Source organism: Somniosus microcephalus, chromosome 16 (assembly GCF_052327205.1).
Source record: "Somniosus microcephalus isolate GS21.2 chromosome 16, FLI_Smic_1.0, whole genome shotgun sequence".
Lineage (NCBI taxonomy): Eukaryota > Metazoa > Chordata > Chondrichthyes > Squaliformes > Somniosidae > Somniosus > Somniosus microcephalus.
In genome coordinates this window covers 32,319,327-32,347,073 of record NC_141002.1, presented here as the reverse complement: position 1 = coordinate 32,347,073, position 27,747 = coordinate 32,319,327, and the positions used below count along the sequence as shown (strand labels likewise).

Below are 27,747 nucleotides of genomic sequence, written 5' to 3'. Positions count from 1 at the left end.
TGCCATCCCAGGTATTAGCCTGGTGAATTTTCGCTGCACTCCTTCCATGGCAAGAACATCCTTCCTCAGATTAGGTGAACAAAACTGCACACAATACTCAAGGTGCAGTCTCACCAAGGCCCTGTACAACTGCAGCAAGACATCCTTGTTCCTGTACTCGAACCCTCTTGCTACGAAGGCCAACATACCATTTGCCTTCTTAACCGCCTGCTGCACCTGCATGCTTACCTTCAGCGACTGGTGCACAAGAACACCCAGGTCTCTTTGCACTTCCCCTTCTCCCAATCTATTGCCATTCAAATAATAATCTGCCTTCCTGTTTTTGCCACCAAAGTGGATAACCTCACATTTATCCACATTATAGTGCATTTGCCATGTTTCTGCCCAATCACCCAACCTGTCCAAATCGTACAGGAGTTTCACAACATCCTCCCTCACAGCATACCCTCCCACCCAGCTTTGTGTCGTCTGCAAATTTGGAGATACTACATCCAATTCCCTCGTCCAGATCATTAATGTATATTGTGAACAGCTGGGGTCCTAGGACCGATCCTTGCAGTACCCCACTAGTCACTGCCTGCCACTCGGAAAACGACCCGTTTATTCCAACTCTTTGCTTTCTATCTGCCAACCAGTTCTCTATCCAAGTCAATACCTTGCCCCCAATCCCATGTGCCTTAATTTTGCAAGCTAATTTCTTATGCGGGACCTTATCGAAAGCCTTCTGAAAGTCCAAATACACCATATCCACTGGTTCTCCCTTATCTATTTTACCAGTTACATCCTCAAAAAATTCCAGTAGATTAGTCAAGCACGATTTACCTTTTGTAAATCCATGTTGACTTTGTCCGATCCTGTCACTGCTTTCCAAGTGCTCTGCTATTACATCTTTTATAATGGACTCTAGCATTTTCCCCACTACCGATGTCAGGCTTACCGGTCTATAATTCCCCGCTTTTTCTCTACCACCTTTTTTGAATAGTGGGATAACATTAGCTACCCTCCAATCCATGGGTACTGTTCCAGAGTCTATTCTGGTGACGCTGCTCCCTCAGAGGCTGCAGATTCCTGAGGAGTCGTCCGGCTCTTGCTCCTGGACAGTGGGAAGGGGGGTTCTCAATGGTCCTGTGGGGGAGTAAAGGCATGAGTTACACGTGATATTTAGGTAGCAGACACATCCTATTGTGCAGATGATCAGAAGTCAATCTGTATGATCAGATGCCATATCAGTCACTCATGAAATTGAAATGAGAGGGTTACAAATCTATTCAGTCACCAGCTTGCTCTACTGCGCCCGTCTCTCCATCCCCCACTTCCAGCTCCTCTGCACCTCCGATGATGTCAAGAGCAGCTTCCTCAGCGTTTGTTAAAGTCGCCAGGGATAATGGGCCTCCTCCTGTCCTCCCTCTTATTGTGGGCTCTCTCTTCCTGCAATGAGGGACACAAGTGGAGTTTCAGCGAGATTGATGGAGTGAGTGCAAAGAATCCATAACACAGAAGCTTGGAGGGAGACAAAGATGGAGTGAGGTGCCAAAACCAATGTGCTTCCCTGTGCGTTGTTAATTGCTGTCATTGCATAACAGGGAGAGTGAGTGTAAGGGGTGCATAGTAGGATGGTGAAGTGATTCTGTACATAGAGAGGGATAGGTAATGGTGCAAGGGAAGTAAGGGTAAGTTGGGATGTGGAGGAGTAGATTGACAATGCAGAGTGCTGGTGATGAGAACAGATGGGAAGCAGATTGAAGGAAAGTGTGATGTTATACTCACTTTTGCTGAGCGTAGCAGATCATTGAACCTTTTTCGACACTGCACCCAGGTGCGTGAGCACAACAAACTTGTGCTTGCCTCCTCAGCAATTTGCAGCCAGGCTGCCTTTGTCTGTTGAGGAGGCTTCCTCCGGCCATCGGGAGGGAACAGAACCTCCCTGCCCCCTCTTACTCCCTTCACAAGAGAATGGAGGGAGTCATCATCAAATCGAGGAGCATCCTTAGATCTTGCAACAATCATGTTCAAAAGACCCATTTTCAGAAACAGCATAAAGGGAATGAAATCCAAAGCCTACATGGGCCCCTTAAAAGCTCCCGAATGGAAGAGGTCAGCAGAGGCGAGCAGCACACCCGAACCCACTGATTGGGCCAGATAGTGTGCACGGCGGGCTTAATAAGCCCAGTTAAATTAAAATCGTTATTTCGGAGTGGCTGAAGCCGCCAACCAGTCAACCCAACTCCAACCTGCCTCCGCTGGCAAAATTGCGGCCAAAATGTCTAATAAATTGGACCCTGCTAGACTTGGAGGAACTGTACTGGGGAGCCAATGAGCAAAATGTAGTTTTTCCATAGACTAATATGTTTAAACTACTCTGGTTTAATAAGTGACAATAAACACTACATTTGAACTCCATCTAAATTAACTTTTTGCTTGTGCTGTTTACTTTTACTGTATATTGTTCCAAGGCGTACACTTGAATGTTTAATTTCTCTGCAGCAGAGCCTGACAAATAATTCACAGCTTTAATTGATCAAATTGATTCAAAAAGTGATTTTATACAAAATTATTTTAACACAATAAATATACTGCTATATTGACCTTATTCAAAAGAATCTGAATTAACTTTGGTCCAGTCTCCTTAGCAGCATCAACTTTGTGCCGAGCAATAGATGCAATGAGCTGTGCTTCTTGTTCCAGGAGCGAGTAAAGAGCTGCTTTTCTCTCTGGTCCAGTAAGAGTACGGTTTATGTTACTCAGCTCCTCCTGCTTCCACACTAAATATACACAGACAAAGCACATAAAGGTAATCTCGTTTCACAGTCTCACTGCAACTTGGAAAATATGATTCTGTCTTTGAGCACCAGAAATGAATGATCAAATAAAACAATGAGTATTGGAAACAAAATTCAGAACTCCAGATGATCAGAATTTTCAACTGAAAGGTGAATATCACCTCTGACTAGAGGTGAAATTTCCCATTTTAAACATCCAATAACATTTATAAGAAAAGATTATGTACATACTACAGGTGGCAAGACCAATAAAGCTCTGCCTTGAAGCCACAACATACCTTCCAATGCATGAAAAAGTAGATCAAAATCTTCTTTTGTCTTAGGATTCATCCTTCTTTCATACTGCTTCTTTATATAAGCTTGCTTTTCTATTTTAACTTTCAGTTCCTGCTCCTGTTCCCATCGCAGCCTCCTATTCTTTTGCATTCTGATTTGCTGAACATAATTATTAGCAGACCAGCGCCTAAAGTAGGTCTGCAGCACAATTATCTGAAACATGAGAAACAAACATTATAGCTAAACATCAGACATGAATTTTTGATAGTACTAAAACAAATCACAATGTATCAGTAAATTGTGGGTTTCCATTAATGCTGACATTTTCTAGAACAAAAACTTTTTGTAAAGATGATAAGGCTTTTTCTTTACAGCTATCATAACCACACTTACTCCATCAGTTACCACAATTCTATTTTACAATCAAAGCATGGAAAAGCAATTTACTATTATCTTAAATTCTACATATTGCAATATGTCTGTACAGAATACATGCTGTTTAATCATTTTCTTTGTAGCTTAACTTTCCATGATTTTGGAGCAGAAGAACATAATTTTCTGACTTCAAACAACATTAATACTCAAACACAATTAACAGTACAAAGTGACATAATAGCACATGAATTTCTCCCTTTCAAATCAACATCCAAATACATTTTCACTTTAGAATTTTCCTTCAGTGATACATTAACTCCCAATCCACTAAAACACTCCATCTCAATTAATTTGCATGTAATAATTTTTTAAAAAGGACACAGAAGCACTGGAGAAAGTGCAAAAAAGATTTACAAGGATGGTACCAGAAAGGGTACCAGCTATCGGGAAGGATTGAACAGGTTGGGACTTTTTTCTTTAGAAAAGGGAAGGCTTGGAGGTGACTTAAGAGGTCATTAAAATTATGAATGGGTTGGACAGGGTAGATGTGGAGAGAATGTTTCCACTTGTGGGAGAATCTAAAACTAGGGGCCATGAATACAAGATAGTTACTAATAAATCCAATAGGGAATAAGGAGACATTTCTTTATTCAGAAAGTGGTTAGAATATGGAATTCTCTACCACAGGAAATGTTTGAGGTAAATAGCTTCGATGCTTTCAAAGGAAACTAGATGAGTACATGAGAGAAAAGGGAATAGAAAGATATGCTGAAAGGCTGAGATGAGTCAGATGGAATGATGAGGGAGGAGACTCGTGTGGAGTATGTTAAACTTGTATAGAACCCTGGTTAGACCACACTGTGAGCAGTTCTGATTTCCATATTATAAAAAGGACACTGAGGCACTGGAGAAGGTACAAAAAATATTTAGTAGAATGATACCAGAATGGAGAGTTATACCCATCAGGAAAGATTGAACAGGCTGGGACTCTTTTCTCTAGAACAGAGAAGACTGAGGGATGACCTGATAGAGGTCTTTAAGATTAGGAAAGGGTTTGATAGGGGAAGACGTAGAGATGATGTTTCCACTTGCAGGCAAGAGCAGAGCAAGGGGTCATAAATATAAGATAGTTCGAATGTGGAACTCACTACCACAGGGAGTAGTTGAGGCGACTAGCATAGATGCATTTAAGGAGAAGCTAGATAAATACATGAGGGGAGAAAAGAATCGAAGGGTATGTCGATGGGGTTAGATGAAAAAGGATGGGAGGAGGCTCATGTGGAGCATAAACACCGGCATGGACCTGTTGGGCTGAATGGCCTGTTTCTGTGCTATATATTCTATGTAATATTTAGCAAAGGAACATGGGAACAGGAGTAGATCATTCAGCTTCTCGAGCCTATTCACCAATTAAATCATGGCTGATCTGTACCTCTACTCCATTTAATCAGTCTTTGCTTCATAACCATTTCACTACTGAAAATTAATAAACTCACAAACAAACAAAAACATTATGGGTAGCCATCAGACTCTAGGGATAAAGTTACATATTTAACAAAGAAGTAAATTGCTCTGAACAAAAATGCTGGATATTCAATTTTTTCTTTGCTCTTGTTCTTAGAACAGTCAATCCCATTCCTGACCAGAGGTTCATCCAATACTTTCGTTAAAAGTCTAAAATTACAAGAGTATTTAATGGTTTAGCTGGGAGTCTATTCCGTCAATCCACTGCTGAGAGTGCGGGGAAGGGGAAGTTCTTTGTTATATTAAGCCTTGATGAGGTTTGTTAATTTTATACTGGTATCTTCTGGTTTTGAACGCACAGTACAAAATAAAGAGTCTGCCGGCATCTGCATGATCCATCACATTCATTGCTGTTCTGAGGAAGGGTCATCGACCTGAAACATTAACTCTGTTTCTCTCTCCACAGATGCTGCCTGACCTGCTGAGTATTTCCAGCATTTTCTTTTTTTATTTCAGATTTCCAGCATCCGCAGTATTTAGCTTTTGTATTAGTTCCACGAGCCTTTATTTCCTTGATGAGCTTCACATATGAAACTTTACAAGAAGCCTTCTGAAATTCAAGTGGTTATCATTCACTGGATTATGAGATGTGGCCTGCTACTTCTAAATCCTTGCTCCTTATGCGCTTGAGATACTGGCAGCATACCAGAAAATGCTGTTAAGTATTTCCTCCACTGCTGCTGCAAGGCTAACTGGCCCTAATTCCTGCATTCATGTCTGCAATGTTTCTGGCTTTTTGACCATTTTTCCCTAAAGAAAGGAGTTGGAAAAATATTTACTTTTAATAATGGCTTTTTAAAACTATGAGCATTCTCATGAGTTAAAAAAAGAGGTACCTAGACAAAAAGGTGGTTAAACTGCTAATTGGAAGTTGCTTTTCCCAGAGACTAATCAATAAGTGATCCATTAGTTAGTCTGGGTATTTGTAAAAGACACCTTTCAGTGTTGTGTTGGAAAACCCATTGATCTCTCTTAGCCTGTGAGAAGGACAAGTTTTTTTGATATAGATCGAGAGGCTTTTATGATAGAACACGAACACCTGAAAAGGCAGTCAGGCTTCTGGAAACAAAGAATAGCTGTGGCCTGGGCTCTAAGACAACCAGGATGCAGAGGGTTTTAATTTATCCCTTAAACTCTCAATATTATAAATATGGCTTCTCCAATCATTTTCTGACTTCTCCTTCCTCTCAAGTTGCTGAATGTGTTGTTGCCTCCCAAATCCATGCCAATCTTTCCTGCAAATCCATGTTTGAACCTCCCAGCCACAGTACTGAAACAGCCCTAATCAAAGTCACTAATAATGTACTCTGTGATTGTGGTGCATTATCCCTCCTCATCCTCTCTGCAGCCTTTGACACGTTGACTGCACGATCCTCCTCCAATGTCTTTCCTCCGTTGTCCAGCACAATGAAATAGCTTCCATCTGGTTCCACTCTGAACTATCCAATCGTAGCAAGTGCATCTCCAACAATGGCTTCCCTTCACGTTCCATTACCTCTAGAGCCCCCAAGGATCAGTCATTGGCCCCTCCTCTTCCTTATTTGCATGGTGACCCATGGCGACCTCATCTGCAGAAATGGGGTCAGTTTCCACATGTACGCTGATGACACCCAGCTCTACATCTCCAGTCAAGTCAGAATACTTGTCCAATATCAAGTCTTGGGTAAATCACAATTTCCTCCAGTTAAACATTGGGAAGACTGAGGCCATCGTTTCGACCCTGCCACAAATGCCATCCCCTCTCTGGCAACTGTCTCAGGCTGTCCGCAATTGCGGCATTCTTTTTGACCCAAGCTGAGCTTCTGACCCCATATATTCCCAATCAGAAAGAGCACCAACATCCACCTCCGTATCATTGCCATCTGCTGCTGAAATCCTCAACTATGACTTTGTCGCTTTCAGACACAACTATTCCAATGCTCTTCTATCTGGCCTGCCATCCTCCGTAACTTCAGCTCATCCAAAATGTGCAGCCTGTATTCTGTCCCACATTCATTCTTGATCACCCATCACCCCTGTCCTTGCTGACCTACATTGGCTCCAAGTCCCCCCGACACCTCAAATTTAAAATGTTTATTCTTGTGTTTAAATTTCTTCATGACCTTGTCCATCCTCCTCACCATCGCTGTAACTTCCTCCAGCTGTACAGAATCCCCACCACCCAAACCCTCCGTTCCCGACTCTGGACTCTTGCACATCACCCCCTTCCTTCGCACTGCCATTGGCGATCATGCCTTCAGCCGTTTAGGCCCCACGCTTTAGAATTCTCTCCCTAAACCCATTTCACCTCATTCTCCTCCAAGGCCCTCCTTAAAATCCACCTCTTTTACCAAGCTACACAATAGCTATATAAGGTGCTATATAAATGCAAACTGTTGTTGCAGTACAATAACTTGTTTTGATCTACAGTAAAATGCATCCCAGTATTTGATTACGGTGAAGAATTGTTTTAATGATAACTATCAACTGTAGCTCCAAAAATATTCCCGTTAGCCATTTTTGACTTCGTTTGAGTCACATTTCCACAATGGAGGAAATATTTTTACACTTAATAGCTTGTGTATGAGCAATGATATCTTTACTTTTCTTCAGGCAAATGGCAGTGGCCATGTTTTTCCCACCTGCCCATTTGTGAAACTACCACAATAAGCAAATAAGAGTGCATCAAGGTATCAGACTGGCTGTGGTACATATCGTCCTTTATTGACTACATCACTAATTTACTTGGTAAATAGGAACAGCAGCGGCTAGTAATGCATAAACTCTCTTAATTTAGAAAAAAAAAACAGATGCTTCAAGGCAACAAGAGTCAAAGAAAGCAAGGAGGGAGAAATTTGAAGTGTATCAAAAAGTTGAAAATTCTCATCCCCAAGCAAGACCATGAGGAGGTGTACAAGAGTGGCACAGGGTGCCCTGTCTCGTGATCATCGCTCCATTCCTGTGGGATCATTTAGATTTTGCTTGATGTTCCAGAATGACAACGAAAAATGGGAATTCACCATATTGGCATAAAACCACACTGTGGCACAGCACATCAGAGTTGCAACACCCTGAAACCCTTTTAAATATAATTTATGTAACTATTATCCAAGAAGATTATTTGGTGTAACTAAATTAACAAATTGATAGTTAACTTGTCATCTGTGGGAAGAGTGCCAGAATTGTACAGCTGCGTGTCTGATTTAGAAATTTAATGAAATATTGACAAAGAAGTTTATAAAGTAGCCAGTAACTTTAATTATAACTCACCGCATTCAATCTTCGAGCATGGTATTCTGCAGCAGTGAAATACTTTCCTGGAGTAATCAATTTATCTGTGATATTGGACACGTAACAGCCAATTTTGGTTATCTGTGTGGAGGTGTGATTTGCTGTTTGTTGATACTGATTCTTGTCAGAAACTGTCTATACAAAAAGATAACATTATGGAAATTTACCAAAGTTGGAGGAAAATAAATATTTATTACAAGTGGTGCAATTTGCTGGTAATCTAAAACTGTGTGGAGAACTAAAACTCATCATGAATCCATTTTCTGCTTTTCTCAAGAGTTTATTTTTCAATATACAGTATTTCACTGCGCTAATAATTATGCTAATTAACTCTGGGAGCATAAGGGCCAATTTTCTGAGACTGGCAAGCAACTAGCACAACTCTAGCCAAAAGCACACTGAATTTCCCAGTTATTTGGTGTCAGTTCATTTGCAGGGAGCTAACTTGATGGCTGGGACTGGAAATAATGTTGTTGCTGAAAGTTAAAGGAATACGACCACTTAAAGGCCGTATGGTGGGTGCAAAAACTCTTAGAGCAGTGTTGTCCAATAGAAATTGCTAACTAACCACACGTGTGGCTAGTGACACTGTTTTAGCCACATGCACTAATTTTAGTCAAAAATCCCTTACATACATAATACAGATGCACAAATGTACTTCACGTGTCTATTTACTAAATAAACACCTACCACCATTCAGTAACCAAGGAAGTAAAGCGCTCACAACAAACAAAAAATATTTGCACTCTGCTTTTCATCTTACCATTTTACCAACAAACATACAAAAAAGTTAAAGTACATACGCATGCAGTGTGAATGAGTATTGAAATCATATGCCTAATGACTGTGTCTATTACCCATTTTTTGTAAATGCAATCATAATCATGAATGCAATTAGCCACATGCTAGAGACAACACTATCTTCAAGTCTTCAGAGGGGCTCTAAATGCACCTGTTGGCAGGCCTTTGCCAAGGCAGAAGGGGATGGGCAGGGGCAGAAAAAAGTGCCATGCAAAAGTGAAATGAAAGGAATCCGTCACGTTTTGGAATTCCAGACTATCCCACCATGGGGTGACCCTAGTGTAATATATGTTACAAATGCTACTTTGAGCAAACTAAGTTCTTAAAGCATTAAATCCATAGAAAAGCAGGGTTTGCAGGTAGAAATTAGGTTTCCAGACAGGAACAGCATGTTGGTGACAATGGAAGACAGTTTGACATTCTGGTGGCCATTCCCACTCATTGCTGTTGTATCAACCCCAAACATTTGAACTCAGCATGAGCCATTCATTGCCAAGGCAGACAAGAGGTTAGGTACTTGGTTTGATTAAAAGCTGTAGTCAAGCTTTAAAAAAAAGGGCTGCAAAACCTGGAGGTAGTAGGGCAGCAAAGGGCTGCTAGAAGGATGGAATGCAGGAGGGAGGTGTTTAAAAAAAATAGCTTTAAGTCAATCAAGATGACCCAATGAAGTGGGGTAGCATAGTGTATTCACTGTTTTTTATCAAGTGAAAACAAGTAGTATTGATGAAAATAAGTAAATCAGATCATAATTATTGCTCTGCATGTTCGCCTCATGGAATTTTAACAGCTTAATGATTCTGATCCATATATAGTCTCATCTCACGAAGTGTGCACTCAATCTGTCTTTGGAAAGATTGAAGAAGTACACAAGTGAAAGACTTAAGGAATCTATTAAAACAGCAGTAAAATCGACCAGGTAAAATGGTCCAAGATTGCATCCAACAAAGAGCTGTCGGTCAACCTGTTCCATGTTTTCATGGTGACCTATGCAAAACCCTCACACAACCTTACAGCTATTTCATAGCATTTTACACATACCCATACTCCAGCAGACTACACATTCATGCTGCAACTTACAATTGAAAGCTTTCATTCAGTTGGTAGCACTCTCACCTCGGAGTCAGAAGGTCACGGGTTCAATCACCACTCCAGAGACTTGAGCCCGTAATCTTGGCGGACATGCCAGTGCAGTATTGAGGGAGGGCTGAACGGTCGAAAGTGCCGTCTTTTTGATGAAAAGTTAAACCAAGGCCCGTCTGCCCTCTCAGGTGGGTGTAAAACAGTGGCGGGCAAAATAGGGCCTGCAGGCCGTATCTGGCCAGCCAATGGATTCAATTCGGCCCACCAAGACCCAGCTTTGAGGCCAAATGTCAGCCGCACGGAATGTCTGGAGGCAGGTCATTGTTTCAGGCAGCAGGGGAATCATAACCGAAAACAGAGGCAGGCAAATCGAATCTACCATTCGCTGCATCAATGTGGTGTCGTTGTCACACCCAAAACCTCAGTTTTTGATCTGTCACTGCAACGTGAAAGGCGAGTTACTCACGGTTTAAGAACATGAGAAATAAGAGCAGGAGTAGGCCATTCGGCCCCACAAGCCTGCTCTGCCATTCAGTAAGGTCATGGCTGATCATTGACCTGAACCCCACTTTCCCGCCCGATCTCCATATCCCTTGAATCCCCTAGAGTCCAAAAATTGTGGGTTCAGTTTCCATAGATCTGTGCAAATTTTGCAGATAAATGCATGATAACAAATACTTTAAATATATAAAATAATGCCATCGGCAGCATGACTCGAAAATGACACAATCAAATCAATTGGAAGATTGTTTACTTCGAATTTTTTTTTTATTTTTATTTTTTTATAAAATTCGCAGCTAGTTTTTAGTCTCAACTCATCTTTGAAGGAATTTTAGCGACTAATTCAAAATTAGTCCTGGGCTTGATTTCATTCCAGTGGGTTATAAAATACTACTTTTGTTTATTGGTGCAATTGGGTGAAAGGTGTTATCTGAATTCCGCGGGAGTACCGCCAGTCTCCCAGCATAACTCTGACGCAGACCCAGTTACTTCGGGTCCCTGCCGTTTCTGGAAGTTTCCGCAATAAAGAGCAGGGGAGCTTCTAGCCCAGCAGTGGGCAAAATACAGCCCACGGGCCCGCTGGACGGGACAGAAATAGAACTCGAGCTGCACATCAGTCTGAGTCGAGTCATGGCTGCTCAGCTCGAGGATTCTTTAACGGAAGAAAGAGGCCGGCGCTGCTTCTTTTCTCTACTGGTACCAAGAGTATGACAGCAGGGGGATTCTCATCACTGTCTTAGAAACGGGAGTGGATCCCGGAGCACAAGGACTCCAGGTAATGGCACATGATTGTAGTTCAGGCCTTGCAAAGCCTTGGGCTCCCGTAGTCAGCACACTAAAAAGAGAACACCTCTCGCATTGGAGGCCCCGCAGACTCGAGCCACTCTGCCAAACAGCCACGTAGGCTTTCAGTACAACATCTAATCGATCAATCACTTCATTCATTTAGTAACTGAAGATTTTACTATTTTACACTACATTGTGTATTTAAGACAGTATCTGTGTGGTAAACCACTGTTTGTATTCCACTGTGTACATGCCTGGACATGCCTCGGCTGACTCCTCCCACAAGTCCTAGTATAAAGGTGACTGCTCCCCAGCCCCCTTTGTATTCTGGACCGGTCGACCACTCGAGGCAGACCTTCATTCTTTTGTCGCAGACTCGAGCCACTCTGCCAAACAGCCACGTAGGCTTTCAGTACAACATCTAATCGATCAATCACTTCATTCATTTAGTAACTGAAGATTTTACTATTTTACACTACATTGTGTATTTAAGACAGTATCTGACTACTATCTGAATTTATGTTTATAAATTATTGGGAACGTAGAAGTGGGAGTGATGATCAACACGCTGAGTTGGCCTGTTTCAAATTTACCAATTTAACACTTTGCTCTCACTAATGTGCGCAGACCCTTTAGATTTGCTGCGTGGTATCTCTTCCAGCGGCAGGAGGTGGTGAGCGGCCTGTGCGGGACCTCACAAATGGTGCGCGACTGCGTGGCAGCGCAGCTTAGGGGAAACATTGGTGTGCAGCCCTCAACAGCTCACCAAAACTTGTTAAGTGGCCCTCCAGCTCAAGTAATTGCCCACCCCTGGAGTAAAAGATCCCATGGTACTATTCGAAGAAGAGCAGGGGAGTTCTCCCAATGTCCTAGCCAATATTTATCCTTCAGCCAATATCACTAAAAAATGCAGATTATCTTGTAATGCATCTCAATGCTGTTGTGGAACCTTGCTGTGCTCAAACTACTATCGCGTTTCCCGACATTACAAGAGTGACTACACTGCCAATGCACGTCACTGGCTGTAAAGTGCTTTGGGACATCGCAAGTTCCAGTTTAACACAAAATAAGTACAAGGTCAACTCGAAGCAGAAACCAAAACACCTTTCAAATACAAGGAGCTTTGAAAGGCCACAAAGTGACTTAGCAGATCCACCCATTTTAGATGGACCTAGAAAGATTTTGATACTTCTCTTGCAAGAACCTTGTTAGTGGTGAAAAACATTGGCCTTACACAGGCCCTATAATGCTTCACCTAAAACCACAAGTAGTTCACCCCAATCTGGTTCTACTTTTGAGATATTTCTAACTTCAGCGCCAATTGGGTTTGCTTTAAAGAGAAACAAAGCAAAATAACAGAGCTTCCCGTCACTTTACCTGCCTCAGTAGGGCAAAAAGTTCTCTTTACAGTTTATTGGCTGGGCTTTTCAGTGGAGTATTGGATGGGAAGACAGCATTCCATCTGGGGAAAGGAAAATTAACACAAGTGTCCTCACTACTTGATTTACAGCTCCTGCCACTATTCAAAATAGATGTGGTGAAATTAGCAGTGAAGTTGCATGTTATTCCTGAGAGGAAAAGACTTTTTGAAAAGGATGCTGAATTTTTCATAAAAGTAATAAATAAAGTCCTTACAATACAAAGCAGCAGATTAAACCTTTTAAAAAGTTATTCTTAAAAAAATCGAACAAATTACACAACCAAAGTGTTTCATTCTACCTGTGTCTCCCTGCAGAACTTCTCCACACAACAACAATTTATTCTCTTTTTTGATGGGGTCTGTGTTCCTGCATGATGGAATTCTGTTCCCGTGTGTCTGTGTTTGTAGCCACCCAAAAAAGGCTTCTGATAGGGAAGTCTTTCAATCTCCACCACCACAGAGCAGCATGTCTGGTCATCTACAAGAAATCAGTGTTGTTAGGAAAAACAACATTTTCAGAATATCCATTTGTTTGTAAGCAAACCATTTTAGCCAGTCTGTTTTTCCACAATAATTTGGTTTAATGAAATTTGCATACTAGACTTATTGAATGTATAAATGGCATCTTACATTTCATGTTTTAAATACCTCACTGTAATAAAGAAAACAATTGTACACCAGCTGAATTAATGGAGTGGAACCCTTTGCTGTTCATTAAGTCTGTGGGTATGGGGGCAGGGGCTTATGGCCACATGCTGCTATCAGTAATGCGCTGCACTTTAGGAATAACTTACAAGATGGATAAAGTGCTGTCTTGTATGGGGGGGGGGGGGGGGGGGGGAAGAAATCAAGGAGTTAGCTCATCCAAATAAGGCTTTTGTCACTTGACTATACCACCCTCCCAATTGCCTAGCAGCATACCCGGCCACATAAGTGGCCCCACAATGTTCATATTTTATAATCTGGAACAGCACTATCTCAGTTCTATAAAAATATTTTGTATTCAATTAATTATATCAATCAAATACTACCTTTACAGTTATTGACCTTCTCCCAGGCTTCTTGCCTGTGCTGCTCACGTAGATGAGCGAACCCCACCCTTTGATTTTTCCTTTACCATGCTTCCCGTCTCTAGTAAAAGAGAAAACTGCGCTGATGGCTCAGCTGAGACCGGAGGTTTATTGAGTGAAAAATTGCAGGTGTGAGCCCATGTCCCGCCACTCCTCGGTGCAGCACGTTAGGGCACGAGCACAGCTGCTCAGGGAGTTTAAGATATCTATAGTGAGACTTTGAAAAGTCAAAATTTACGACCTTGAAACTGACCGCAACTTCAGGATTTAGCGCACACGCATTTAAATGTGGAAATCCTGAAGTTGCGGTCAGTCGTTCACTGTTCCGACACTGGCTGTGGCACCCCGATAGCCGGCAGTCAGTGTAATCCATGAAATCGGTGAAACGGACGAAAACTTGGCTTTTCCACGGTAATATCGCTGTTGAATACCCCATTAAATGTTGGGCCTTGCTGGATTAGGTGCAACTCGGGTTTTATCAGCGTATTGACTGCTAAAGAAAAGTTATGGCCCCGAAAAACTCTTTAATTTTGTTGGGTGTCAAATTTCTCCATTATGATAAAAATTACAATTTAAGAAACTTTGTTTTAAGTTTGTTCATGATATTTCGGGTTCTACCTTATCCCTATGCGAGAGCCCCAATCTTTGTTTCGCTCGCTGTAACATTTATAAAAAGTCTGGATAAAAGCAGCTTCTCATTTCCTGGTTCCTGGTCTGTGAGAATTCTGCAATGTGATTGGCTGCTTCAACAGCTTGTTGACGTCACAGCAGATTGCACTAGGAAATTCTCACTACACTGCGTTGAAATCACTGGAACGTCGGAAAGGGCAAACTTCTCGCCACAGAGGTCGCGAGATCGCTGTGGGCAGCTTTCTTCAGGGCCAGCCGCAAATTCCAGGCCAATGTGCGTGGACAACTATGGCTCTGGGACTTCCGTTACCATCCATTTTTCTTGCACCTGGTCAGATACTCCTGAGCTGACAACATGGGACAAGCTGTCCACTCACCTTGAACGGCAATGGAGCCAACAGGTGGTGATCACCATTTTCAAATCCTTAATGAGGATATTACATGAAAAATGTGATCAGCCATTGTTCTTAAAACGCAGCCTAGCTGCAGAATGAGAACAGTAACTTCATTTTAAGATAAGCATTCTTATACAAATCTGAATAGATTTGTTGAATTCTCTCATATTCATGGGGATGCTGCTTCTGCGCTACCTTTTTGAACTTTGACAGTTATCACATCAGATGTGGCAGACTCCTGCTGTGGTCTGATTAGTTTGATTGGGTATTTTTCAGGGTCAGTAGATACCAGTTCAAGTTGGATGGCGCCATGTGGTCTGACTCCTAAATCTACCAGTGTTTCAGAATCCTTAGCCATCCTGCCTAAAACATAAGAGAAGAATGTTAGTTCATCAACACCCAAATTTTCATTAGATGCTCAAGCCTTAGGAATATGTACTGGGCTGAGGTTCAAAAACTATTTCTATGATACATTCATTTAACAGGAAGATAGCACAGCATTCATAATATGATAAAAAAATGTAAAATCTAATTCTTCATAACAATTTGAAAAAAATATTGTTTTAATTGCAATTCTGGTATGTTATTATCTCCAAACATCATAGTATCGACCTGAAACTTTAACTCTGTTTCTCTCTTCACAGATGCTGCCTGACATGCTGAGTTTCTCCAGCATTTTCTGTTTTGATATCATAATATTAAGGCTTACTAAATACTGCTTTGGTTTCTCAGATTCAAACTTCAGCTAATAAGGTGATTGTTCCCCTCTCTCTGCTAGGCACAAGCAGCACTAAAAAGAATATACACTTCTGCCTTCTGGCTTCCAGCACAATAATTTGGGTCATTCAAAGTAAGAGAGTTAACAGGTCATTATCAGAACTTTCAAACACATAAAACATTGGTGGCATTGGAGGCAGGGCTGGCAGAGGTTGCCATCGCGCCAATTCTGCTTGCATCTATGTCTTCAAGCTGAAAAGTAGTGGATGCAAGAACCGCACACCTATGTTACAAAGCCCCAGTACTCCTGGTACAGGATAGAGACCCGGTATAAATGGGTACCACTCCAAAAAGAAAACCTCGTTCCGATTGCACTCCAAATCCACCAAAAAGATTGCGGATTTTTTGTGGGCACTTGGAATTTTACATCAAGCTCAATTGACTTGATTTGATTTGTATTTCTTCAGTCAGAACTATTGACACCTTATAGGAAGGATACAAAAGTGGGGGGAAAAGGTGACACATTTATTAGCATCTTGCCAGGGATGAGTGTTTATAGTTAGGTATGTACACTTAAGCAGTTAGGGCTTTCTTCGCTGATGCTCAAAAGGTTTGGCAATTGACCTGATAAAGGGCATCAAGAAAATGAAAGGTTAACCTGCCAATGAGACCGTAACTGAGAGGGCACAAATTTAAGGCAATCACAAAAAGAATTAAACGGAACGTTAGAAAAAAAATCTTTACATAGAAGGTGGTCAGAATGTGGAATTCCCGGTCACAAACTGTTGTTTCAACAGAGTCCCAAGTACTTTCAAAAGGGAAGTTGTTTGTAATAGTGTAATAGTAAGAGTATTTGGGGAGCAAGCAGGAGTGGGATTAGACTCGGTGGCTCATATTGATTAAAAAATCTGGCACAGAACTAATGGGCCAAATGGACGATTTCGATGCTGGAACATTTTATGATCTACAATACATTTTGCAGCAATTCAGTGAACACTCTCATCATGCTTTTTTCACAGCAATTTTTTTTTATTGGTTCAGGCTTACTGTCACACGTTATTTGCAGCACGTGCGCCGGCAATTTCAATTCTTTTCCAAATCGTGCTTTTAGCTTCCCTGCTGTAAGGCAGATGGGGAGTGCCACCGTCATAACATCACCAGAAGGAAGTAGGGCAACTTTAACTAAATTAAAAAATACAATAAATTAGTTAGCACGCCTAAAAAATTATTTTTAGTGTTCTATAAAATATACATTTGAATGGTTTAAAATCAAAAAAATTAACACTATTATAAGCTAGTACTTAATGGCCTGGGATTTACAGTCAGCAGCAAAGCGACAGCATCTGTACAGTTTTGACCATTGCTTAATTAGCTTGCTGTGTACAGAAGTACAACTGATTTATGAATATTCAGTGGCATTATGTAAATTTTAAATTTTGGCAAATTGAAACGATTATATACCACCCAACAGCCATACATTATACTGGTTAAAATACAGAAATAAAATTACAACTCTTGCTGTCAAATCAGTTAATAATGTAAAACACAAATTGGACCACATTCAGTAATATTTTTCTGGTAATTCAGTATAAGTTCAACCCTTTGGCAGTCATTACCTGTGGCTGTACTACTTGCAATGTCTGGTGATGGAGTCTTTGGTAGTGCAGGATATGATTGCAATACTGATCTTTTTAAATCTCTGTCAGCAGCAGTTGGAGGAGTTGGACAATGCAAACATTCAGGAGCTAAACAGCAACAGGGAGAAAATGAAAAGGTAATGTAAAATTTAAAAGATATGAAGAAATCCACAGCTGGCGCGATATAGCGAGACGGGCTCCTTTCATTCATATCCCATAAGTCCGTATGTCTGGAGATTAGTCGAGCTTTCTGCATTGTGTGTGTTTTTTTCAATGATTAATTCATACATGTCTCCTTTCAATTTCTAATTGAATGAAATTAACATAAAACATCAGATTTTCATTATATTTGCCTCTTTCTTGCCAATTTTCTCCTATTTTTTTTTTGAAAGATTCTTATTAGCTATTGTTGACTCCTTGCTGAGGTATGGTTCTGTGAGCACCGGTCACCATTACTGAAACATGAGTCTTGATTGAAAGTTTCAGTGTTCTATTCAACTATGGGAGAGATCACAGCTGTGCCTGATCCTGCCCTCACCTGATGCTCACACAGTGATCACTGGAAATCCCAACAGAAGCAGGAACCCTTCGTGATTTTCCCCATTCTTAACCAAAGACGCTCAGGCCAATTGTCCTGTCTGAGATAAACTAATTCAGTGAAGACCCGGGGAGTAAAACTTGGACCTGATTTGTAAAGCTCAACTGCTCATTGAATGAGCTTGCACACCCATCAAGGCAGCATATTTTTGCCTCCTCAATGTTAAAAAACCAATTAACCTTTCACTTGATTGGGAGCAACCAATCACTGATAAGTGCTGAAATGTAATACTAATACTAGTTAATAGTTCATTATAGTTAATGTTCATCTACACAAACTCCACTCGTCAGTGCTTTGAACAGCCATGTCCTGAGACTCAAGAGGCTCAGATTAAAAGTTCCCTCCAGAACTATAGTTTTGGTGATTTCTAATTAATGTGGCAATTTGCAATCTGTAACAAAATGAATCACTTCAAACGCAGTTTGCATAAAGCAGGACTGACATTCATTTTTGAAAAACTGCAACCTGGGTGTGCCAAGATGCTGTGTGTGGAGCGGGAAGAAGCAGGTTTACACCCATGAGCCATCTGGAGAAATGAATAATAAACAATTTGTTTCATGGCTCTGCTGTCAGACACTGGCAACCATCTGAATGTAGAGTAGACTTGGGAACAGGTCATCTACCTACTACATTCACCAGAAAACGGCGTGCGATGGCCAGTTCTAAAAATAATTTGAAACATGGCCACTAAAACAGACCACTTCAGTAGTATTTTGCTCTTAAGAACATAAGAAATAGGAGCAGGAGTAGGCCATTTGGCCCTTCGAGCCTGCTCCGCCATTCAATAAGTTCATGGCTGATCTTCTACCTCATCTCCACCTTCCCGCACTATCCCCATATCCCTCGATTCCCTTAATATTCAAAAATCTATCGATCTCGGTCTTGAATATACTCAACGACTGAGCCTCCACAGCCCTCTGGGTTGGAGAATTCCAAAGATTCACCAGCCTCTGAGTGAAGAAATTTCTCCTCATCTCAGTCCTAAATGGCCAACCCCTTATTCTGAGACTGTGACCCCTGATTCTAGACTCCCCAGCCAGGGGAAACATCCGCCCTGCATCTACCTTGTCAAGTCCTGTAAGAATGTTGTATGTTTCAATGAGATCACCTCTCATTCTTCTAAACTCTAGAGAATATAGGCTTAGTCTACTCAATCTGTTCTCATTAGGACAATCCCCCCCACCCCCCATCCCAGGAACCAGCCTGGTGAACCTTCGTTGCACTCCTTCTATGGCACGTATATCCTTCCTTAGGTAAGATCATCAAAACTGTGCACAATACTCCAGGTGTGGTCTCACCAGGGCCCTATATAATTGCAGTAAGACGTCTTTACTCTTATACTCAAATCCTCTTGTAATAAAGGCCAACATACCATTTGATTTCTTAATTGCTTGCTGTACCTGCATGTTAACTTTCAGTGATTTGTGTACAAGGACACTCGGGTCCCTCTGAACATCAGTATTTCCCAATCTTTCGCCATTTAAAAAACTCTGCTTTTCTATTTTTCCTACCAAAGAGGATAACTTCACATTTCTCCACATTATATTCCATTTGCCATGCTCTTGCTCACTCACTTAGCCTGTCTATATCCCCTGCATCCTCCTCACAACTTACATTCCCACCCAGCTTTATAACATCAGCAAACTTGATACATTTGGTACCCCCTCCAAATCATTGATGTAGATAGTGAATAGCCGAGGCCCAAGCACTGATCCTTGCGGTACCCCACTAGTTACAGCCTGCCAAACTGAAAATGACCCATTTATTCCTACTCTCTGTTTTCTGACCGTTAGCCAATCCTCAATCCATGCTAGTATATTACCACCAATCCCATGAGCCCTACTTTTGTTTAATAACCTCGTGTGGCACCTTATCGAATGCCTTCTGAAAATCCAAATACACCACATCCACTGGTTGCCCCTTATCTATTCTGCTAGTTACAACCTCAAAATATTCTAACAGATTTGTCAAACATGATTTCCCTTTCATAAAGCCATGTTGACTCTGTCCAATCCTATCATTTTTTAAGTGTCCTGTTACCACGTCCTTAATAATAGCTATGTCCACTGGGGTCAGGGGGGCCTACCTGCGGCCGGGGCGGCGCTAGTTAAAGGGGAGGTGGCAGGCAGTCATTTGTGTTTCTGGCCGCCTCCTCCCTCTCGGGGCGCTACCTGGGAAAATTGGCCACGGGGGTGCTAACTTTTTCGGGATGCTAAAATTAGTGCCCTGGTGAAAGTAGCGAAAGGGGGCACTACCCAATTTTTACCTCATGGAATTTTGGAAAATGACAAGCAATGCATCCACTATCTCTATAGCCACCTCTTTCAAAACCCTAGGATGTAGGCCATCAGGTCCATGGGATTTATTGGCTTTCAGTCCCATTAATTTCTCCAGTACAACTTTTTTACTAATACTAATATCTTTCAGTTCCTCATTCTCACTTGGTTGTCCACTATTTCCAGCAAGTTCTTTGCGTCTTCTTCCGTGAAGACAGACACTATGGGCTGGATTTTCTGAATGGAAGTGGAACTGCTGCTTGCTGGGTCTCGGTCCCGCCTCCATCATCTTCTGGCCAACCAGCGGGATTTTTCCCTGACTGACCTTTGTAAGCCCGCCCTGCGGGCTCAGCAGGCCAATTTGGGGGAAGTCACTGACAGAGCACGTCAATGTCTGACGTGCCATCTGTCAAGATTTCTTGAAAGAAGAAATGTCAGCGTTTGACAGCTCTGTGAAGCTGTCAAACACTGACATTCTGTGTAGTTTGATGAGTCCTTGTGTTCAGGACTCATCAAACCTTTTGACTTTGTAGAAATCAGATGACTGTTGGTTCGGAGGATCCAACAGCCAGTCTGTGAAATCTACAATGAGGATGTCAGGACTCCGGATCCAGAGCGGCTGTAGGCAGAAATAAAGGTAAGTGAACATTTTATAACACTTTACACTCACCTCACATACTTACCACTCCACACTTGCACCTCTACATCTCACTTTCAGACCCCTCCGACCCCCCCACCCCGGTGGGGTTCTCAGAGGTTGGGAAGCCTGCACTTGAAAAGGTAAAATGGCACTAATCTTTTTTTCTGCCTGTCAACAGGCAGTTAAAAAGATTTAATCCCTTTCCCGCCTCGAGGAGACGGAACCCGGGTCAGGACGGCTTCCCGCCTCCTGGCGAAAGGGCACAGAGGCGGGATGGGGACGGGTTTGCCAGCCGCCCTCACTTTCTGCAAATTTACCGGCAGTCCCGCCTCCATACCCGCCTCCTCGGGGCTGGCAAAATCTAGCCCAAAGTATTTGTTTCATTTCTCTGCCATTTCCTTATTCCCCATTATAATTTCTCCTGTATCAGCCTGTAAGGGACCCATTTACTTTCACTGATCTTTTCCTTTTTACATACCTATAGAAGCTTTTACAGTCTGTTTTTATGTCTCTCGCTAGTTTACTTTCATTCTATTTTCCCTTTCTTTATCAATTTCTTGGTCCTCCTTTGTTGAATTCTAAAATCCTCCCAATCTCAGGCTTACTACTCTTTTTGGCAGCATTATAAATGAGCTATAAATTCATTAGATAGGATTACATAGGATATATGGCACAGAAACAGGCCATTCAGACCAACCAGTCCATGCCGGCGTTTATGCTTCGCACGAGCCTCCTCCCGTCTTTCCTCATCTAAATCTATCAGCATAACCCTCTATTCCCTTCTCCCTCATATGCTGGTCTAGCCTCCCCTTAAATGCATCTATACTATTTGCTTCAACCACTCCCTGTGGTAGCGAGTTCCACATTCTCATCACTCTTTGGGTAAAGAAGTTTCTTCTGAATTCCCTATTGGATTTCTTGGTGACTATCTTATATTGATGGCCTCTAGTTATGCTCTTCTCCACAAGTGGAAACATTCTCTCTGTATCCACCCTATCAACATTTTTCATAATTTTAAAGACCTCTATTAGGTCACCACTTAGCCGTTTTTCAAGAGAAAAGAGACCCAGCCTGTTCATCCTTTCCTGATATGTATAGCCTCGCATTTCTGGTATCATCCTTGTAAATCTTCTCTGCATGGCCAACACGAGTGCCTTTGGTATTGTAGAGTTGGAGACGCTGCTGCAAAGGTTGGTGTTGCATCTCCTGCCGACATTGGAGCTGAACGTCGCCCTCCAGTAAAAAATGTAAGTAAAAGCTGCATGAAGGGAGGTTGCCATCAGAGTCAATGCAGTCTTCCAGGTCCCTCGTATCTAGCTGCTAGTAAGGAAGAGGTTTACTGGTGTCAGGAGCAAAGTCACCTTGATAAGTGTGCTCCTAACTTTTAAATATATTTTTTGTATACCACACCGTCTGGGAGGTGCAATTTTAAACATTGTATATAATTCAAGCCTTTCAGCCATCAGCTTTACCTTTTGTTTTGGAAACTGGTGATTCGGTTGTTGCTGGTTCAATTTTACCATGCACTGCCTCGATAGCAAGCACCTGTGCTTCTAGTTTCTCTCTCAATTCTTCGCAAGTTACTGGGTAAAGTAGTAGGTAAGAAAACAATATGGCTTTAATAAAAACTAACAAAAAGGCAAAGTCCATAGTTGCTGATGTAACTAATTTGAGTAACATGGACAAATACAGCAAACCAAGGCAATCCAGGGGTGGAGTGTGTTCATGCTCACAAATGGATTCACAGATATATAAATATACAAAAAGGGCAAGTAAAGACCATCAGGGCCCATCAAGCCTGACCCATCCAGACAACAATGCCCACCTTCTAGTCCTACCATCCATATTCATCTCAAATAACCTAACTACAGCAAGTCCAATCCCTTCAGCATTTTAAAAACTTCAATCACATCTGCTCTAAGCCTGGGTTTCTCTAAAGTAAATAGACCTAACCCTTGAAGCCCTTTCTCATAAGAGACCCAAGGTTAGGCATCATTCTGATCTTTAACCTCTGCACCATCTCCAAAGCTTCAATATCCACACATTAACATTCGAAGTACACCATTAGAATATTTTGAGCAAAGGGGGAAGGGGCCAGTTACACAGAGCAGAGTCCAAGAATTTATCCCCTACAGGGTGAAAATGAATATTGACAGCTGAGCCCCTAAAGAGCCCTCATGAATCCTCTAGTGGGCACTTGCACAATCACATGGGCGAAGTTTGGGGAACAGAAAGAATCACCTATCGTGTCTCAGAAACATTTCAAAACAATTCCGATACAATTAATTATGTAATGTACTGATGTAAGCAAATATTTCAGCTATTTTGCACACAGTAATATCACTTAAATAGCATTGAAATGAATGACCAGTTAATCTGTGTTTTTTATTTGGTGGTGTAGGTCGAGAGAGGGATGTTGGCCAATACAATGAGAAAACTCACTGTTCTTAGAAAGGTGCCGTGGAATCTTTAAAGTCCACCTGAACCAATCTCCATTTTGGCAAAATAGCATATGCTGAGGGGATGGAAAGGAATAATTGAAAAAAATGAAACACAAATCACTGTTTTATTTTATGTGAGGGAAAAAATGACGAAGTTGTACAGTAATGACTATAGTGCTCACTGCAGGCACAAGCTCACAACCCTTGCTTACAAATCTCTACTAATGATTTGAACTGTAGTAAAACCCAACAACTCAAAAGCACTTTGCTTCTAAGTAAAATTGCACATTACCTTCTGGCTTCTCATTTGATGGATCATCAGAGACAACTGGTATACTGCCTTCTGTTGTAGTATATTTAGTAGTGTCCAAACTTAAAGCGCCTTCTTCCGCAGCACCTTTGCTACCGTCTAAAATTTTAAGTCCTTCTGCTGTCGTATCTACTCGTTCAGGAGAGTGCAACAGAAAAGAGGTCAAGTGAAAACGTTAATTAAAAATAAATGTTGACGGGATACAATGCTGGTTGAATACAGTTGATTTTTATGAACCTGGATATCCATAGCAAACTGATGTGTTGTGACATTATGGATAAATGGGCTAATACACTGTGCTGCAAATAGTTTTCCCCCACACTTCTGCATCCACTGAGTTTTTGACCTCATTTGGGCTACAGTGGTAGGTTTCAGATCAGGTGCTTCTTTACAGGGAAGGAGGGAATATCAACAAGCGAATTACTTTGTGCCAGTCTTGCACATCACTTGGGGGGTGGTTGCATGGTGACATGGGTAGACACCTGACAAGAGAATGGTGCATGGCTTCAGTGGAATGACTAAAACATGAGGGGAAACATAAATCAGCAAACCATCAAGAAATTCCACAACAGAAACACGCTGTGGTCAGTCCTTCAAAATTGAGCACATCCAAACAGTTTGAGTAAAGCAGGCCTGACATTCATTTTTGAAAAACTGCAATCTGGGTGTGCCAAGGCGCTGTGTGTGGTTCTACTTTAACATGCACTGCCTCGATAGCAACCATCTGTGCTTCGAGTTGCTCTCTCAATTCTTCGCAAGTTAGAGAAGGTCCAGTTACTGGACACTACAGGGTAAAGTAGTAGGTGAGAAAATAATATGGTTTTAAGAACTAACAAAAGGAAGGCAAAGCCCATAGTTGCTGATGTAATTAATTTGAGTAATATGGACAACTACAGCAAACCAAGGCAATCCAGGGGTGTAGTGTGTTCACGCTATCAAATGGGTTCACAGATGAATAAATATACAAAAAGGGCGAGTACAGACCATCAGGCTCCATCAAGCCTGACCCATGCAGACAACAGTGTACACCTTCAAATCCTACCACCCTTATTCATCTCAAATAACCAAAATAGACCAAGTCCAGTCCCTTTAGCATTTTAAAATATCTGCTCTAACCTTGTGTTTATACAAAGTAAATAGGCCTAACCCTTGAACCCAATCCACATAAGTAAGAGCCCCAAGGCTTCTGGTCATTCGCCTCTACATTTTCTCCAAAGCTTCAATATCCACACATTACCACTCTAGGGTTCAGCATATTTTGAGCAAAGGGGGAAGGGCCAGTTAAACAGAGCATGTCCAAGCATTTATTCCCTAGAGGGTGAAAATGGAAATTGTTAGCTAAGCCCCTAAAGAGCCCTCATGAATCCATCATCAAAGACCCTACCCACCCCAGCCACAGTCTGTTCGCCCCCCTGCCATCTGGGAGACGCTACAGATGCATTCGCACCCGAATGACCAGATTTAGGAACAGCTTCTTTCCCAGGGCTGTCATCCTACTGAACTCCACAAATAAACTCTAAAGCCTGCACATCTGCCAATGCACTTTATTATGTTTATGTTAATGTATTACAAGCCAAATGAATGTTGAATGTTTAAATGTCTTAATCTAAATGTACACGCTCGGGAGCCGCAAGCCTACATTTCGTTGTACTGCACTTGTGCACTAACAATGACAATAAAGTTGATTATGATTATGATTTAGTGGGCACTTGCACAATCACATGGGCAGAGACTTGGGAACAGAAATAAACACCTTATTGTGTCTCTTAGAAACATTTCAAAATGCTTCAGATATAATGAATTACACTGTAATGTACTGATGTAGGCAAACAGTTCAGCTGTTATGCATACAGCAAGTTCCCACAAGTAGTAATGAAATGAATGATCCAGTTAATCTGCTTCTATTTGCTGGTGTAGGTTGAGGGAGGAATGTTGGCCAAGTCACTGAAAACAATCTGCTCTGAGAAAAGTGCAATAAAAATCTTTATATCCCACCTGAGCCAATCTACTTTCTGGCAAAATAGCATACGCGGAGGAGAATGGGGTGGAATAATTGAAAAAAAGGAAACAAAAATCACTATTTTATGTGTGGAACAAATCATGAAGTAGTTGCACAGTAATGACTGAATATATGGTTCTCACTGCAGACACAAGCTCACAATCCTTGCTTACAAATCTCTGCTAATAATTTGAACTATAGTAAAACCGAACAACTCCAACGTACTTTGCTACTAAATAAAATTGCGCGTTACCTTCTGGCTTCTCATTTGCTGCATCATCAGAGACAATTGGTATAGGGCTTTCGGTTGTAAATTTAGAACAGTCCAAACCTATAGTGCCTTCTCCCACACCAGTTTTGCTGCAGTCTATAATTGTAAGTCCTTCTGTTGACGTATCTTTATTCGCATTCATTGGTTCAGGAGAGTTCAACAGAAAAAGAGAAAAGTCAAGTGAAAAAATTAATTAAAAATAAATTGACAGGATACATTGCTGTTTGAATAAAGTAGATTTTAATGAACCTAGATATCCATAGCAAACTGATGTGTTGTGACACCACAGATTAATGGGTGTCACTGTGCTGCAAATCTTTTTCCCCACACTTCTGCATCCAGAGTTTTTGATCTCATTTGGGCTACAGCGGTAGTAGCTGATTTCAGACCAGGTGCTTTTTTTTACAGGGAAGGAAGGAAAATCAAGTGGTGAATTAATTTGTGCTATTCTTGCACACTACTTGGGGGATGGTTTCATGGCGACACGGGTAAACACCTGATAACACGCAGGAGAATGGTGCATGGCTTAAGTGAAATGACTAAAACATGAGGGGAAACATAAATCAGCAAACCATCAAGAATTTCCACAACAGAAACGTGCTGTGGTATGGGGACACCAGTTGAGTACACTTATTAATAAAACTCTACTAATAATTTAAAAACTAATAAAATTAGTTCAACACTATTATGGTGGTAAGTATGCATCAAATTCTATCCATTCAGTAGTTTAGGCCAGAGGCCGACCCATGAAGAGAGAGAAGTAGGCCCCAGGCCATGGAGCCGGCGACAGTGAAGAAGAGGCCGCATTGGAGCATTCACATCCTGACGATGTGTTCGGCGAGTCGGGCAGAGGAGCGCAGCGCAACGAGCAGCAGCAGCAGACTCATGACACGCTGCAGCATGTCAGCTGGCAGCTCCATTTCGGGTAACTCGCAGTCCGGATGGGAGGAGGGGAGCCAGGCATGGTGGCCATAGCGGGAGAAGCAGGCCACCACACGTGGAGCCGGCAACAGTGAGGAGGCGGCCGCTGTGAAGAGGAGGACGGCGCGGCTGAGGGACATCGTACTCCCACTGCCACAGGAAGCCATTGTATTGACTCTGAACGCGGCGCTGTATGTATAGCTGACGCGTCCCTACGGGGAACAAGCATTCCATTGTACTGGTTACATATGGCAAATAAATCTAATCTGAATCTGAAACTTTCATTTTCTGATCCAACATATTAGGAATGTAGAAACAGGAGTAGGTCATTCAGCCCCTCAAGGTTGTCCGGTCATTCAATTAGATCATGGCTGGTCTGTCTCTGAATTCTATTTACCTGCCTTTGCTCCATATCCCTTGATAGCCTTATTTAACAAAAAGCCCTCGATCTCAGCAGGCACAACCTTTTGGGGGAAAGAGAGTTCCAGATTTCCACTACCCTTTGTGTGAAAAAGTGCTTCCTGAATTTACTCCTAAACAGCCTAGCTCTAATTTTATTATGCTCCCTTGTTCTGGATTCCCCCACCAGAGGAAATAGTTTCTCTGTACCTACCCTAATGAATCCCTTTATCATTTAAAAAACCTTGATTTACACCCTTTAACATTCTAAACTCAAGGGAATACAAAGCAAGTTTATGTAACCTGTCCTCATAATTTAAATGTAAGAAGTCACACAACACCAGGTTATAGTCCAACAGTTTTATTTGAAATCACAAGCTTTCGGAGCGCTGCTCCTTCGTCAGGTGAAGTGGAGAGATGCCTATAGACACAGATTATATAGTCAGAGAATAATGCCAGATGATTACAGGTAATCTGGCATTATTCTCCGACTACATAATCTGTGACTATAGGCATCTCTCCACTTCACCTGACGAAGGAGCAGCGCTCCGAAAGCTTGTGATTTCAAATAAAACTGTTGGACTATAACCTGGCGTTGTGTGACTTCTTACATTTGTCCACCCCAGTCCA

At 41.8% G+C, this 27,747-nt stretch overlaps 1 protein-coding gene across 3 annotated transcripts in view; it reads right to left on the bottom strand.

Annotated features, from left to right (window-relative positions):
- The window catches only part of iqub (IQ motif and ubiquitin domain containing), a 65,458-nt gene that overhangs the window by 20,071 nt on the left and 17,640 nt on the right, over positions 1-27,747 (bottom strand). For 2 of the 3 annotated variants that reach the window (XM_086008768.1, XM_086008766.1), the window contains exons 6-15: positions 25,780-25,923; positions 23,510-23,656; positions 22,249-22,359; positions 17,242-17,370; positions 16,673-16,807; positions 15,104-15,271; positions 13,113-13,291; positions 8,205-8,360; positions 3,059-3,269; positions 2,587-2,762 (exon numbers count right to left, since the gene is read on the bottom strand). In XM_086008768.1, coding sequence (XP_085864894.1) covers positions 2,587-2,762; positions 3,059-3,269; positions 8,205-8,360; positions 13,113-13,291; positions 15,104-15,271; positions 16,673-16,807; positions 17,242-17,370; positions 22,249-22,359; positions 23,510-23,656; positions 25,780-25,923 — 1,556 coding nt within the window. The remainder of the gene's footprint in view (positions 1-2,586; positions 2,763-3,058; positions 3,270-8,204; positions 8,361-13,112; positions 13,292-15,103; positions 15,272-16,672; positions 16,808-17,241; positions 17,371-22,248; positions 22,360-23,509; positions 23,657-25,779; positions 25,924-27,747) is intronic. The other variant, XM_086008767.1, reaches the window with a different exon arrangement.